This window comes from Piliocolobus tephrosceles, chromosome 7, assembly GCF_002776525.5.
Source record: "Piliocolobus tephrosceles isolate RC106 chromosome 7, ASM277652v3, whole genome shotgun sequence".
Taxonomy (NCBI): Eukaryota; Metazoa; Chordata; class Mammalia; order Primates; family Cercopithecidae; genus Piliocolobus; species Piliocolobus tephrosceles.
This window is the reverse complement of record NC_045440.1, coordinates 90,781,672-90,798,545: the sequence shown is the minus strand read 5'-3', so window position 1 is coordinate 90,798,545 and position 16,874 is coordinate 90,781,672. Positions and strand designations below refer to the sequence as shown.

Genomic DNA, 16,874 nt, shown 5'->3' with positions numbered 1-16,874 from the left:
AGTATGTAAAAGTATACTCTGTGCATGTGTGTTTAAAACATTTTTCTGGTAATCTAGAGTTCTGTTCTATTCTAGAGCCTGCCATCTGACTGAAATATAATCATATCAGTTCATTTACAGTGACCTGAATATCTTATATGTGACTTTATTCTGATTTTCCATTTTTAATGAAAAAGTACTATAATAATATAATAATAAATAATAATGAAAGTACCATAATAATAGTGATTTTATGTGGGAATAATTAAAAATTTTTAAACAAAACGGAAATTGCCTAGGATTATAACCTAGTTTAACTTACAGTAGGCTATCCTAAGTTGATATTCTTTGTGTGTTTGTCAGTCATCTATAGTAGAGCAACAATATGTACTGTAGCGGGTGAAGAAGAGTAAGGTATCATCCTTTGCTTAGGTAATAAAGGAGTTGTTTTCTTGGGATGGTAAAATATATTCAGTATATTTTTGTCTAAAAACTCTTCTAAAATTATATTACATTAGAACTATTTAACAATCTTTGTTTCTATATTAAAGTTGCTGTCAACTTGATTGTTTACCTTGCATTCATTTCTTTTTCTACAGGGATTTGAGTGAAAGGTCGAAAGAAATCAAAGTCTCCAAAATGGAACAAAAAATCAGAATGCTTTCACAAGACGCACCCACTGTAAAGGAGTCCTGCAAAACAAGCTCCAATAATAGTAGCATGGTATCAAATACTTTAGCTAAGATGAGAATCCCAAACTATCAGCTTTCACCAACTAAATTGCCAAGTATAAATAAAAGTAAAGATAGGGCTTCTCAGCAGCAGCAGACCAACTCCATCAGAAACTACTTTCTGCCGTCTACCAAAAAAAGGTCTGTTTTTGATAACTTCTCTCATGTCTCTGAAAAAAAATATGAAAGTTTTTTTATCCTGTTGTAGAATGGTATTGTCTTTAGTCTGTTCTGATTAAGTATGCTTCTCCTGCTGCGGCTTTTTGACCCCTTTCCCTCTCAGAAATGTCCCTGATCTCCTTCGCTAGAGCCACTAGACAGCTTCTCCTTTATCTCCTTCTATACATGTACTTATGTGTTGTTTCACTTGCCGCAATTCTCTTCAATAAGAACTAAGCTCCCATCTCAGTTCTAAAATCACATTTCTGCTGGTTTTCCTTGAGAACCTCTCTCACTCCCTCTAATACCATATTCCATCAATTATTTTCTCAATTTCCATATTTTGAATATATTGATCATCCTAGATTTTTTTCTTCTGTTTTCAAAAGTTCAATCTCACCTTTATTTTTGAAAACTTTCTCTTGACCTGGTTTCTTCCTCTAGCTACTACTGGCGTTTGTCTTGTACCATCCCTGTTAAGCTTCTCAGAAAAGATGATGTTATTTCTCCCATTTCTGTATGAACTTTGGAGGACTTCTTTTCTTCCCCCCTACTGCTCTTTATACTCTACCTTCAGGTTTTGAGACTTTATTACTGACAATCAACATATTTGGCCCTAACTTTTCCTTTAAGCTTTACTTCTTTTCTACAGGGGTTTCATGCTGTTTCCCCAGTAATAGACCTAAAAACTTTTTCTGTCCTCTCACCCAATGTGATTTCTTGTTTTTTAGTAAAATAGCTTACATTGTTACAATTTTTGACTCTTTGTCCTTTGGCTCCTGAAATCAGTGTTTTTGATTGTTATTTTCAGTGTCTATCAATCCCTCCATTTCCATCTATTGCCAGGTTCAAATTCTGACCACCTAAATTATTACAAAAACCTCTTGATCGGTTGGTTTGTCTAAGTACCTTGGCATTAAATTAGTGTTAATAGAACATTGGGTTGACTATTCTAGTTCAACATGAATCCAATAAACTCCTGGAGAACAGAGTCCCAGGTCTTTGTGTCCTCTATGGGCTTAGTGCAGTTTGCATAAAGTGTTTGGTATTTATTGAATGAATGATACAGTATTGTGTAGGAAACTTTTAGTGATATATTCACATAGCATTTGCAGTATACAGTCAGTACCGTATTGTAGATTTAGTCACTCTGACTTACTATCTTAAATCCATCTCTCATTAACCCATCAGGTTATATTCCCAGAGTAATTTTCCCTGCCCACAACCTCACTACATTGTAAAGTAAGCTGTTGTCTCCTGGCAACATGTTCTTTGTATTTTTATATTTTTCTGCCTTTTCCTGTAATTTATCAACTAATGCAACTTAAGCAGAGAAGATAGCGATCACCATACTGCTTTAGCCACAGGGTCCATCAGTTCTATCAAAACAGCAGAAATGTGAGTTCTGCACTGTTTTCAAAGGTCTATTTGTTGATTTCCAGTAATAGTGTTAATTAATAAAATCAAGAGTACATTGTGAACTAAATGAAGGGAGTGATGAATTTTGCCAAACTAAAAGATTACTTAGCTGTGTTCATTTTCTTGTTTTGTTTTCTTCTTTTTTTTTTAAATCTAAGGGAAAGGGATGAAGAAAATCAAGAAATGTCTTCATGTAAATCAGCAAGAATAGAAATGTCTTGTTCTGTTTTAGAACAAACACAACCTGCTACACCCTCATTATGGAAAAATAAGGAGCAGCATCTATCTCAGAATGAGCCTGTGGACACAAACTCCGACGATAACTTATTTACACATACAGATATAAAATCCAGTGTGAAAAATTCTGCCAGTAAATCTCATGCTTCAGAAAAGCTAAGATCAAATAAAAAAAGAGAAATGGATGATGTGGCCATAGAAGATGAAGTATTGGAACAGTTATTCAAGGACACAAAACCAGATTTAGAAACTGGTGTGAAAGTTCAAAAACAAGAGGAAGATGTCAATATTAGAAAAAGGCCAAGGATGGATATAGAAACAAATGAGACTTTCAGTGATGAAGCAGTACCAGAAAGTAACAAAATATCTGTAAGTAACATTTTAAATGAGAGGTATAGTACATAAAAACTTAGAATGTTAACAGGTACTTTTCGATTTTGTATTGACAGTATGAGCATTCATTAATGTTTTTAACACTCAGTACTATAGGAATTTGTAGGTTGATAAGGTGAATGGTAAATGTTAAAAGTACAGTGATTCTTCAGTAGTGTAAAATAAATGACCACAAATTAAACTTTTATATAAGATTGTTTTAATAGATTTCCAAATTAGGCTATACTATTATAAAAGACATTTGGCTGTGATGATAAGTGTAGGAGATACTTCAGTATAAGAAACAGGCACAGAAAGATGAAGTTAGTAAAACTAAGTATCTACTCAATACATTTTTAGGATATAACATCACTAGGAATTTGCATTTTCATTTAGGTTTTTTAATGTCCTTGTCTATTTTCATGAATGTTGATCATTTGTCTTACCTATTTTGATCTATGAAAACACCTCAGATTATTTTCTTTTTTATATACATCAGTAAGTTGATCTGGCTCTAGATTTGTTAGCTCTTTAGATGAGAGCACAGACCTGATGAAGTAAAACTTTAATATTCTGATCTCCAGCATGGTTTCATTAGCTCCACTCATTCATGGCTGTGGCAATCCTCTCCTATAACACCTGCACAGTAAGGACAGGAATAGGCGAAAGGATAGGTTTAAATGAATGGTAGTTATAGTTTATTAGCTAAGCAGTTGAGAACCTAGAGTTTATCAAGGACCTTATAAATCTGTAACTACTCCTCAAAAAACAGAACGTTATGTCCTATTTGGCCTGTATATTGTTATCTTCATATAGGCAAGGATATCCCCATTATTTGTTAGTTCTTCTAAGTGATCCTAAATGCCCTTCTGTGGACCAGCTGCATTGAAGTCAGCTGGTAAGCTTTTTGAAGATAGAGATTCCCAGACCAGAGCCCCAGAGATTTTCATTCAGTATATCTGATTTTCCTTCCCAGGATAAGTTCCCTCATTGTGTTAGCTAAGAATTCCTTTGATATTTTTAAAAATTCTAAAATCAGTAGCTTCCATAAGATAGAATATTTTCTCCTCTATAAAAGTAGCCTGGAAGTAGATAATCAGAGCTGCTTTCCATGGTATTAATGTACTAGGTGTCTGTCTTTCCGCTCTTTGAGAGGATGCCTCCAACCATCAAGTCTACTTTCCAGGGAGGAAGAATGTGATGATGAGGGGACAGGGTAAAGGCCTTTCCAGGTGAATTCCTGCCTGTTTTCTAAGGAGCTTTCTCAGAAACCCAACTTAATAACTTTTGTTATTGGCCAGAATTGGATATAATTTAGCCACTTTCTATCCTCAATCTAGAAGAGTCTGGAAATGTTTTAAACTTGGCACATTGCTGTCCTTGATAAAGAGTTATATTTAAGGAAGAAAGAGAGAATGAATGTTGAATTATCCGATTCCATTTTGCAGCTAGAGTGAGAACTTCAGAGACAGAGGTTTTTTTTTTTTATTGTGAAGGATTTAAGACTGCTTTCATTCCACAGAAGCACTAAGTGAAACGAGATTTATATGTTCTATAAGTCACTTCTGTATCAATTTCTACTATGGTGGAGAGCTAGGTAAATTAGTTTAATGTGACATTTGTTGAAATCCAAGACATCATTTGCTAAGTTTAATACATTTACATATGTTTGTAAAGCTATCTTTATTCTGTTGCATTATGGATTTACATTATTACTTTAGTTCCAGACTGTTTCAGAATCTGTATTCAGTTACTTAATATTACAGGTAAGTGTTTAGAAAGTTAGGCACTTTCTATATTACTTTGGCCACAGCTTTGGAAATGCATTTCCCTTGCTGTGCTCTTTTCTCCTCTGACTTTCTCTGGCGTGTTCTTATTTTCTTTAGTCTTCTTGTCGTAGTACGTACTTTAATCTTTTTTTGTTTTTTGAGACAGGGTCTCGTTCTGTAGCCCAGACTGGAGTACAGTGGCTGCACTCTGCTCGCTGTAAGCTCCGCCTCCTGGGTTCACACCATTCTCCTGTCTCAGCCTCCCTAGTAGCTGGGACTACAGGCGCCTGCCACCATGCCCGGCTAATTTTTTGTATTTTTTAGTAAAGACAGCGTTTCACCGTGTTAGCCAGGATGGTCTCAATCTCCTGACCTCGTGATCCGCCCACCTTGGCCTCCCAAAGTGACTTTAATCTTTTTTTAAGTAGCTACCCCCACCCCCCTTTTTTTCCCTTAAATTCCATCCCAGATTAGTCCACTGCTACGGTGGCCACAAATCTGTCTGGAAATGGTTGTAGTTTTAGTTTGTAACGGCTCTCTTTGGCTCATCCTGGATGACTGCTAATTAATTTTCCTGAAGACCTGTTTTCACTGCACATTCTCCTAGGGCTTATGTCACTCAGGGCACTGGGTGTTAAGAGCACAGACGGGGAAAGACAAGAACTGAGCACTATACACCCTTGACATGGGAGCCATCAAACAGTCTTTCATAGACCAGAACTTTCATTTAATATGTAAGGTTTATATGAGGTATAATGATATCAGGAAATATAATTATTTTATTTTGCCCTGTGATTCTATAGCATAATTCCATTTTTCTTTTATTTTACTGTTTCAGAATTCATGACATTCTAAATGAAAATTACAGTACAAAATATGTTGTAGTAGGCTTTTAGAGAGAGAATAGCAGTTTAATTGCAGTATCTGTAATTGAGATACAGTTGGCCATCTGTATCCATGGGTCCCACATCCTCTGATTTTATCAACCTGTGATTGAAAGTATTTGGGAAAGAAAATGCATCTGTACATGTGGAAACTGTTTAAAAATTATTATTTCCTACATAACAACTATTTACATAGCACTTACATTATATTAGGTATTATAAGTATTCTAGAGATGATTTAAAGTATATGAGAGGATGTGCCTAGGTTATATGCAAAATTCATGCTATTTTTTATCAGGGACTTGAGCATCCGTGGATTTTGGTGTCCATGGGAAGTCATGGAACCAATTCCCCAGGGATACCACGGGGTTGACTACTACAAGTTAAATCACTGTATTCCAGCACTATAATATTTTTAGTAAGAATCTGTAATAGGTACAAAAGTGTTTCTGTTTTCAATGTAAGGTTATTTTTAAAAACTGTTTATTTTGAGATAATTGTTCACATGCAGTGAACCCTTTACCTAATTTCCCCTGATTGTTACAGTTTGCATAACTATAGCACAGTATCAACCAGGAAATTGACATTGATAAAATCCATCAACCTTACTCAATGTGGGTTTGTTTTAAATTATTTTATTTTTGTTATTTTAAGAATTTGTCTGAAAGTCCTTGTTAATTTCATGGATTAAAGGAATTGGTGCTTAATTTTTTTAGCTACAGAAGTGACTGTCAAGAAAAAAATACTTCTTAATCCTTTAATTTAATTTTTTTTTTTTTTTTTTTTTTTTGCAACTTTTTGAAGGCAAAAAATGTGATACTTCTCTTTGGTACTGGAATCCTTAGCTGTATTTCAGAAAGGCACTTTCCAAAAGATGTTGATGGGTAGAACTGTCATTTCTCTGTTTTTGGATCTAAATTTAGATTATAGCATGTCTGTAAGATTTCCTGTCAGCTGAAATGGAAAACTATTAGCTTAATATTCCTGCTAGGACTTTATCCTTATATGAATGACAGCTATGCATAGATAGCTGTGTCTTGGCCTTACTTTCAGTTTCACAGTCTCCATAAAATGCAAAACTGACTCAAGATCCTTAACATTCTTCTCCTTAACAGCATCCCCTATGTCTATAGTGTATTTCCTCTTCACTTCATTCCACCCTCCTATCTCAAGTTAAGCATTTTTATATAGCGTTTTTTCAATACTCATTAGTAAATTCTTAAAACTATAGCATTTTCCAGTATCCTATAGTAATAGCTACCACTTGTTGCATAACTTTATTATATTTACAGCAACCCTACAATGCAGTAGTTAAATACACCTATTGAACACATGTGGAAACTGACAGTGGGAGTTATTAAGTAACTTGCCAAGGCCACATAGCTAGGTTTGACAACTGGGACTTAAACACAGGTCTGCCATGCGCTTTTGACTGTTCCTTTTGTCAGCTTTCACTGTGTAGTTCACTCAGTTATTCCATTACTGTAGGCATTAGGCATCTACTGTGAAAGGTAGTTTGAGAAGAGAAGTTTGATAGGCATTGAGGTAGAATCGCCAAGACTTGGTGATTTGCTTGCATGGGAAATAAATAGATAGGAAAGGATAAAAGATAATTTCCAAGCTTATAGTCTGAGTATCTAGGTAGGTTTTATGATTCTTTGAGTTGGAAAATCAAAACTTCTTCAGGAGGAAGAGCAACTTTGAGAGAGTAGGGCAGGATGGGGAGAAGATGCATAAAGGGAGTTTGTATTCATGTATAAAGGGAGTAAAATGTCCTGATTGTGTTAACAACTTTGTGTAAATGTTATGTGAAAGTACTCAGCCTAAGTAAAATGGCACATGATAGGCCTGAAACATACATTTAATCCTATTGATTACAGTATCCTCTTTACTCTGTAGGCAAGCACAAAGTACATTTGTTTTTCTGCCCTTTCCAACTTCCTTTTTAAAACTTTCATGACTTACCGCTGTATTACTGAAAATGTGATATAAAATGTTATGTCCCCCACTTTGCATCCAAGAGAATTGTATCTCAAGTTAAGTGTTTTTCATTACCCATTTATGTAATACTGTTTCGTCCAGAACATGATCTGGACTTGTTAATGTGAAAGATACTGTGACTATATACAAGGCAGTCTTCACTTTTATTCCAAATATCTTAAACAGTTGAAGTACCTGTTTCTTCTTTAAGTGTGATTTAAGATACTATTATAAACTTGAATTCTTTTAAAATGTTTCTTTTCTGATTATAAAAGTAATACACGATCATACAGACATGTATAAAATAAAACAAACTGACAGTTTGTTGATAATCCTACCATCTACAGACAACCATGGTTAATATTTTAGTATTTTCTCTTTACATTTTATTTTGCAAACTGTTAGTGCAATTTTGTAGTCATTTTTAATTTACTTATAATCATTTTCCCATACTGTTAAATATTCTCTAAGCGTGTGATTTATATGGATTTAGATTGCTTCCAATTCTTTGCCCTGATACTACAGTATCTCTTTCAACATATATTTTCATCTCATAATTTCTTTTGGAAAGCAGTTGAAAGCCAAATGCCTGGTTATACATAACATGAATATCTCTTAAGTTTTTAGAAAGGAACCATTTAACACTTCATTTTATTCAAAAGGTCAAGAAGTGATAGAAAGGTACCATTTTATAACTCCTTTGAGCAGTATTTTTTATTTTATTTCTTTAGCAAGAAAATGAAATTGGGAAGAAACGTGAACTCAAGGAAGGATCACTATGGTCAACTAAAGAAGAAATATCTGTGAGACGTTTTATTAATTTTTTACAGATTTGGCTTACAGAGACTGTCATCTCATCAATTTTTGTCATTTTACATTCTTTGGATTATTTCTCTTTCTTAATTTTGGCTTACTTCATGATTGTGCCTGGAAATGGATCGATCATATTATTATTACTATTTCTTTCATTTATTTATTTATTTGTTTATTTATTTTGAGACGGAATTTTGCCCTTGTTGCCCAGGCTAGAGTGCAAAAGTGTGATCTCGGCTCACTGCAACCTCTACCTCCCGGGTTCAAGCTATTCTGCTTCAGCCTCCCAAGTAGCTAGGACTACAGGCATGTGTTACCACGCCCAGCTTATTTTGTACTTTTAGTAGAAATGGGGTTTCTCCATGTTGGTCAGGCTGGTCTCGAACTCCTGACCTGAGGTGATCCACCTGCCTTGGCCTCTCAAAGTGCTGAGATTACAGGCGTGAACCACCATGCCCAGTGTGGATCAATCATATTATAACCATGATGCAGTGAAGAGTATAGAGAGAAGCCAGGGTATAATTCCCTGCCTTCTACTCCTTAGATATGTGGCCTTGAACAAGTCATTTTCACATTTAAGAACCTCAAATACTCTATAAAATGAGGTTGATGCTTTTCTAGCGGAATTTATATCAGATAGAGTAATGGGTGGGAAGTATTTGTAAACTCTAAAAGTTTAGGCTGTTCTTAATCATGTGCTGTTTACATTCTGTCACTATCAGATGAACCTTCTGACTTTCCCCATTTTTTTTCCTTTTTGACTGCCTGCTTTTATCTTAGACCTATTAGCAACTTGCATATTAATTACATAGTTACAGCAGTTAAAAGAACTAAGATGTCAACCTTAAGCAGCTGTAACAATGATGTGTAACTGACTAGTTAATAGTAAATGACATGAAGCCAAGAATCTCATCCAGCAATTGAAAGATAACAGGAAAGACTCTTCAGGCGAATTTAACAGCCATTAATCTTGAATTAAAAATGGCTTGTCAGTTAATGAGATAGTATGTCCAGAATTAATGATTGACTTTTTTGAGATGTTAAGAGTAATAAAAAATACAAACTATTGATAATCCCAAAAGTTTAAGAAAAGTATATGAGGACCTGTAGAACAGGATGTATTATAATCTCAGTGTACAATTTTAATGAAAAGCAGATAATGCTGAGATTTTATGTCAATAAAATATATATCTGGAGGTAAATTATTTACTGAGATGATATTTATTAGAACTAACTACTATGTCAAAAATACTTCACAGTTTTTAGCCTTCTATCACAGATGAGTATAAATATTTCCAAAGTTATATATAGAGCATTTGAGTAAGTAATTTTCTGATTTTGAATTAAATATGATTTGATTCCAAATACAAAGTTCAGGTATGAGAAATAAAACATTTTTACTATTTTTTCAGGTATTTGAACTTTTTTCTATAGATTCCCAAATGACAAGTGACTTTTCTTTGTTATTTCTTCTCTTTCTTACCTATCCATCTTAACCCCATTTAAGAACAATGACAAACTTAAGGATGATAGTGAGATACTTCCAAGAAAGCTGTTATTGACTGAATTTAGATCACTGGTGATTGAAAACTCTACTTCCAGAAATCTGTCTGGCATAAATGATGATTATGGTCAACTTAACAATTTCAAGAAATTCAAAAAGGTAGGTATTTCAACTGTATCACAACAGATCAGTGTTTGAAATGTTTTTAGAGACACCAATGATGCTAAACGAAAATAAAAGCAGTTTATGTTGAAAACTGATATTATTTCTTCTGCTTAAAATGCTTAAAAATATTCTTCTAGGAAGGTCATGAACTTACAGTTAATGAATATATTGAACACCTAGAATGAAACAGATTTCATCAAGATTGAATTCTTTACAGGTTGCTGTTTACCTAGTCTTCTCTCCTTATTAGCAGAAAGTTTTTGTTGATAATCACAGGATCTTCTCTGTTAGTCTAATATTGGCCTACAACTACCCGAAGAGGAACTTTAATTTAGCTCAGGACTTTATGAAGATTAAAATGTATTTAAAATAACTGAGCATATTTAATAATTCAAACTGTAGTCTATATTTACATATAAAACACAATGTAAATATGTATGCTGAGTACCATCATCAGACCTGAGTTTCTGCTCATTAAGGAACTGATACTTATTTTTTCGGTAATGGTTAAAAAAAGACTTCTATCCAGTAGGTATTCTTTTGTTGTCCTGCATTTGCTTCTTGCTCCAGACCTACCTCTGACTGCTAGCCTTTACTTACCCATTTGATCACAGTACAGTAATTACTCAAAAGTAATTTTTGTGGAAAACTGCTTTCCTCTATAACATGATCTTGTCATGACTGTGAAGTGGTAGAGGTTTTTCTCTCTACTGTGAGCATTTACTATTAACATTTCTCAGTTAAATTAGTTTTCTACCTACTATAATAGTATCTAAAGGGTTCTGAACTCCATTTGACGGGAAGAATCTCTTCTACTTAGAGCTGAAGATGGAAATATCTTCCACTTAAATGGCACCACGATACCTTTTTGTTTAACACCCACTTTTTCTCACCCTGTATCTGAGGCTCATGAATAGCACAAAGGCATTCCTACTACATGGTTACTTCATGTTTAATATTGTGTTACAAGATCTCATAAAATTCAAAATACTTTTTTTATAGTTTTACAAAGAAACAGCAGTAATGTTTACTGTTGGTACAGAGTGGTGTATTAACAACTGAAGAAGTATGAAGTAATATAAATTTCTGGAAAGTGGTTTGGAGATACTTAAAATGCTTAAACTGCTATCCTTAACCAAGTAATCTGTTCTGAAACTATAGAAGAAATCCAATCCAAAATTTCTATAGGAAGATGTTTAACTGGATTGATATTAGTGCAGGAATTTGTCTGAGTTCTTTACATCTCTGAGTCATGCTAGGCTTGGTGGCTGACACCTGTAATGCCAGCACTTTGGGAGGCCAAGGCAGGTGGATGACTTGAGCCCCAGGAGTTCGAGACCAGCCTGGGCAATATGGTGAAACCCTATCTCTACAAAAAAATATAAAAATTAGCTAGGCATGGTGATGTGTGCCTGTAGTCCCAGGTACTCAGGAGGCTGAAGTCGGAGGATCGTTTGAGCTCAGGAGGCGGAGGTTGCAGTGAGCCAAGATTACACCACTGTGCTGGGCCAGGTATCAGAGCCCCAGCACCGGGAAGTGGTCAACTCACGGGCTGCTAAAAAGAAGTTACCGACAACAGTATAGACTTGGAAAAGGAAAGTTGATTAGAAAGGAAGAACGCTGCAGAAAAATGCAGAGCGGCGCCTCAGCGAGAGGAGTGAGCACACTGTGGCAGATTGTCCTTAGGAGCATTTATGGACCTTAAGGTGGGAACTTGGGATTGTAAAATGAGTTTCAGCATGGCATTCCAGAGATGTATAAAAATTTTAGTTACTTTTAAAAGTTGCAAGAGGCCTGGAATCAGAAGCCAACTTTAGATACCGGGGAAGTTTGATTACTTCTAAATTCCCCACATAAGGAGTTTTGCCTCCGGTTAGCCTGTTTGATGGTCACCAGTTGGTCTTTGTTCCCTTCTAAATTGCTCAGAGAAGTTTTGTCTCTGGGGCCTTTTCAATGGTCACCAGGTGATTTTCTGTCTCCTCACACTGCACTCTCCAGCCTAGGTGACAGAGTGAGACCCTGTCTCAAACAACCCTCCCAATCAATGACATGGTGCTTTTTAAACTTTTAAAATACTGCTTAGGGGTGAAAATAAATTTAAGATTCTCTTTCTACTTCATATAGCGGAATTTTAAAAGCATGTTACAAATATTAAGGAACTGTTTCTATTAACAATGGTATTAACTAATAAGTATTAACAATGATCTTGATAGGCATTTTCACATGGAATTTGCTTTTCTTAAAGCACCTCTTTACTTGTAAACAATTAAAATACCAATTGAAAGTGTAAATTGTTGGCATCCCCAACATCTCCTGCTAGGACTCAGTGAACTGGAAAGTTTTGAAAAAGATTTAAATTTTCATCAATATTAGAAAGAACTTGAAGATGGTATCTGTAGGAGCAAGATGGCCGAATAGGAACAGCTTCAGTCTCCATCTCCCAGCGCGAGCGACACAGAAGACCGGCGATTTCTGCATTTTCAACTGAGGTACTGGGGTCATCTCACTCGGGAGTGCCGGACAATCGGTGCTGGTCAGCTGCTGCAGCCCGACCAGCGAGAGCTGAAGCAGGGCGAGGCATCGCCTCACCTGGGAAGCGCGAGGGGGAAGGGAGTCCCTTTTCCTAGCCAGGGGAACTGAGACACACAACACCTGGAAAATCGGGTAACTCCCACCCCAATACTGCGCTGTAACACCGGCACACCGGAGATTATATCCCACACCTGGCCGGGAGGGTCCCACGCCCACGGAGCCTCTCTCCTTGCTAACACAGCAGTCTGCGGCAATCTAACCGCAAGGCAGCAGCGAGGCTGGGGGAGGGGCGCCCGCCATCGCTGAGGCTTAAGTAGGTAAATAAAGCCACTGGGAAGCTGGAACTGGGTGGAGCTCACAGCAGCTCAAGGAAACCTGCCTGTCTCTGTAGACTGCGCCTCTGGGGACAGGGCTCAGCTAAAGGAGCAGAAGCCTGTGAAACGCGAACGACTCTGTCTGACAGCTTTGAAGAGAGCAGTGGATCTCCCAACACGGAGGTTGAGATCTGAGAAGGGGCAGTCTGCCTGCTCAAGTGGGTCACTGACCCCTGAGTAGCCTAACTGGGAGACATCCCCCACTAGGGGCAGTCTGACACCCCACACCTCACAGGTTGGAGTACACCCCTGAGAGGAAGCTTCCAAAGCAAGAATCAGACAGGTGCACTCGCTGTTCAGCAATATTCTGTCTTCTGCAACCTCTGCTGCTGATACCCAGGCAAACAGGGTCTGGAGTGGACCTCAAGCAATCTCCAACAGAACTGCAGCTGAGGGTCCTGACTGTCAGAAGGAAAACTATCAAACAGGAAGGTCACCTATACCAAAACCCCATCAGTACGTCACCATCATCAAAGACCAGATACAGATAAAACCACAAAGATGGGGAAAAAGCAGGGCAGAAAAGCTGGAAATTCAAAAAATAAGAGCGCATCTCCTCCTGCAAAGGAGCACAGCCCATCGCCAACAACGGATCAAAGCTGGTCAGAGGATGATTCTGATGAGATGAGAGAAGAAGGCTTCAGTCCATCAAACCTCTCAGAGCTAAAGGAGGAATTACGTACCCAGTGCAAAGAAACTAAAAATCTTGAAAAAAGAGTGGAAGAATTGACAGCTAGACTAATTAATGCAGAGAAGGTCATAAACGAAATGACAGAGATGAAAACCATGACACGAGAAATACGTGACAAATGCACAAGCTTCAGTAACCGACTCGATCAACTGGAAGAAAGAGTATCAGGGATGGAGGATCAAATGAATGAAATGAAGCGAGAAGAGAAACCAAAAGAAAAAAGAAGAAAAAGAAATGAACAAAGCCTGCAAGAAGTATGGGATTATGTAAAAAGACCAAATCTACGTCTGCTTGGGGTGCCTGAAAGTGAGGGGGAAAATGGAACCAAATTGGAAAACACTCTACAGGATATCATCCAGGAGAACTTCCCCAACCTAGCAGGGCAGGCCAACATTCAAATTCAGGAAATACAGAGAACGCCACAAAGATACTCCTCCAGAAGAGCAACTCCAAGACACATAATTGCCAGATTCACCAAAGTGGAAATGAAGGAAAAAATCTTAAGGGCAGCCAGAGAGAAAGGTCGGGTTACCCACAAAGGGAAGCCCATTAGACTGACAGCAGATCTCTCGGCAGAAACTCTACAAGCCAGAAGAGAGTGGGGGCCAATATTCAACGTTCTTAAAGAAAAGAATTTTAAACCCAGAATTTCATATCCAGCCAAACTAAGTTTCATAAGTGAAGGAGAAATAAAATTCTTTACAAATAAGCAAATGCTTAGAGATTTTGTCACCACCAGGCCTGCCTTACAAGAGACCCTGAAGGAAGCCCTAAACATGGAAAGGAACAACCGGTACCAGCCATTGCAAAAACATGCCAAAATGGAAAGACCATCGAGCCTAGGAAGAAACTGCATCAACTAATGAGCAAAATAACCAGTTAATATCATAATGGCAGGATCAAGTTCACACATAACAATATTAACCTTAAATGTCAATGGACTAAATGCTCCAATTAAAAGACACAGACTGGCAAACTGGATAAACAGTCAAGACCCATCAGTCTGCTGTCTTCAGGAGACCCATCTCACATGCAGAGACATACATAGGCTCCAAATAAAGGGATGGAGGAAGATCTACCAAGCAAATGGAGAACAAAAAAAAGCAGGGGTTGCAATCCTAGTCTCTGATAAAACAGACTTTAAACCATCAAAGATCAAAAGAGACAAAGAAGGCCATTACATAATGGTAAAGGAATCAATTCAACAGGAAGAGCTAACTATCCTAAATATATATGCACCCAATACAGGAGCACCCAGATTCATAAAGCAAGTCCTTAGAGACTTACAAAGAGACTTAGACTCCCATACAATAATAATGGGAGACTTCAACACTCCACTGTCAACATTAGACAGATCAACGAGACAGAAAGTTAACAAGGATATCCAGGAATTGAACTCATCTCTGCACCAAGCGGACCTAATAGACATCTATAGAACTCTCCACCCCAAGTCAACAGAATATACATTCTTCTGAGCACCACATCACACTTATTCGAAAATTGACCACATAATTGGAAGTAAAGCACTCCTCAGCAAATGTACAAGAACAGAAATTATAACAAACTGTCTCTCAGACCACAGTGCAATCAAACTAGAACTCAGGACTAAGAAACTCAATCAAAACCGCTCAACTACATGGAAACTGAACAACCTGCTCCTGAATGACTACTGGGTACATAACGAAATGAAAGCAGAAATAAAGATGTTCTTTGAAACCAATGAGAACAAAGATACAACATACCAGAATCTCTGGGACACATTTAAAGCAGTGTGTAGAGGGAAATTTATAGCACTAAGTGCCCACAAGAGAAAGCAGGAAAGATCTAAAATTGACACTCTAACATCACAATTAAACGAACTAGAGAGGCAAGAGCAAACACATTCAAAAGCTAGCAGAAGGCAAGAAATAACTAAGATCAGAGCAGAACTGAAGGAGATAGAGACACAAAAAACCCTCCAAAAAATCAATGAATCCAGGAGTTGGTTTTTTGAAAAGATCAACAAAATTGACAGACCGCTAGCAAGGCTAATAAAGAAGAAAAGAGAGAGGAATCAAATAGACGCAATAAAAAATGATAAAGGGGATATCACCACCGACCCCACAGAAATACAAACTACCATCAGAGAATACTATAAACACCTCTACGCAAATCAACTAGAAAATCTAGAAGAAATGGATAATTTCCTGGACACGTACACTCTCCCAAGACTAAACCAGGAAGAAGTTGAATCCCTGAATAGACCAATAGCAGGCTCTGAAATTGAGGCAACAATTAATAGCCTACCCACCAAAAAAAGCCCAGGACCAGATGGATTCACAGCTGAATTCTACCAGAGGTACAAGGAGGAGCTGGTACCATTCCTTCTGAAACTATTCCAATCAATAGAAAAAGAGGGAATCCTCCCTAACTCATTTTATGAGGCCAGCATCATCCTGATACCAAAGCCTGGCAGAGACACAACAAAAAAAGAGAATTTTAGACCAATCTCCCTGATGAACATCGATGCAAAAATCCTCAATAAAATACTGGCAAACCGGATTCAGCAGCACATCAAAAAGCTTATCCACCATGATCAAGTGGGCTTCATCCCTGTTATGCAAGGCTGGTTCAACATTCGCAAATCAATCAATGTAATCCAGCATATCAACAGAACCAAAGACAAGAACCACATGATTATCTCAATAGATGCAGAAAAGGCTTTTGACAAAATTCAACAGCCCTTCATGCTAAAAACGCTCAACAAATTCGGTATTGATGGAACGTACCTCAAAATAATAAGAGCTATTTATGACAAACCCACAGCTAATATCATACTGAATGGGCAAAAACTGGAAAAGTTCCCTTTGAAAACTGGCACAAGACAGGGATGCCCTCTCTCACCACTCCTATTCAACATAGTGTTGGAAGTTCTGGCTAGGGCAATCAGGCAAGAGAAAGAAATCAAGGGTATTCAGTTAGGAAAAGAGGAAGTCAAATTGTCCCTGTTTGCAGATGACATGATTGTGTATTTAGAAAACCCCATCGTCTCAGCCCAAAATCTTCTTCAGCTGATAAGCAACTTCAGCAAAGTCTCAGGATACAAAATTAATGTGCAAAAATCACAAGCATTCTTATACACCAGTAACAGACAAGCAGAGAGCCAAATCAGGAATGAACTTCCATTCACAATTGCTTCAAAGAGAATAAAATACCTAGGAATCCAACTTACAAGGGATGTAAAGGACCTCTTCAAGGAGAACTACAAACCACTGCTCAGTGAAAT

General features: G+C 37.2%; 1 protein-coding gene across 2 annotated transcripts in view; it reads left to right on the top strand.

Moving 5' to 3' along the window:
* NBN (nibrin) overlaps positions 1-16,874 on the top strand; it is a 61,972-nt gene that overhangs the window by 29,227 nt on the left and 15,871 nt on the right. For both annotated transcript variants that reach the window (XM_031935876.1, XM_023222841.1), the window contains exons 11-14: positions 579-851; positions 2,447-2,894; positions 8,262-8,333; positions 9,851-10,006. In XM_031935876.1, coding sequence (XP_031791736.1) covers positions 579-851; positions 2,447-2,894; positions 8,262-8,333; positions 9,851-10,006 — 949 coding nt within the window. The remainder of the gene's footprint in view (positions 1-578; positions 852-2,446; positions 2,895-8,261; positions 8,334-9,850; positions 10,007-16,874) is intronic.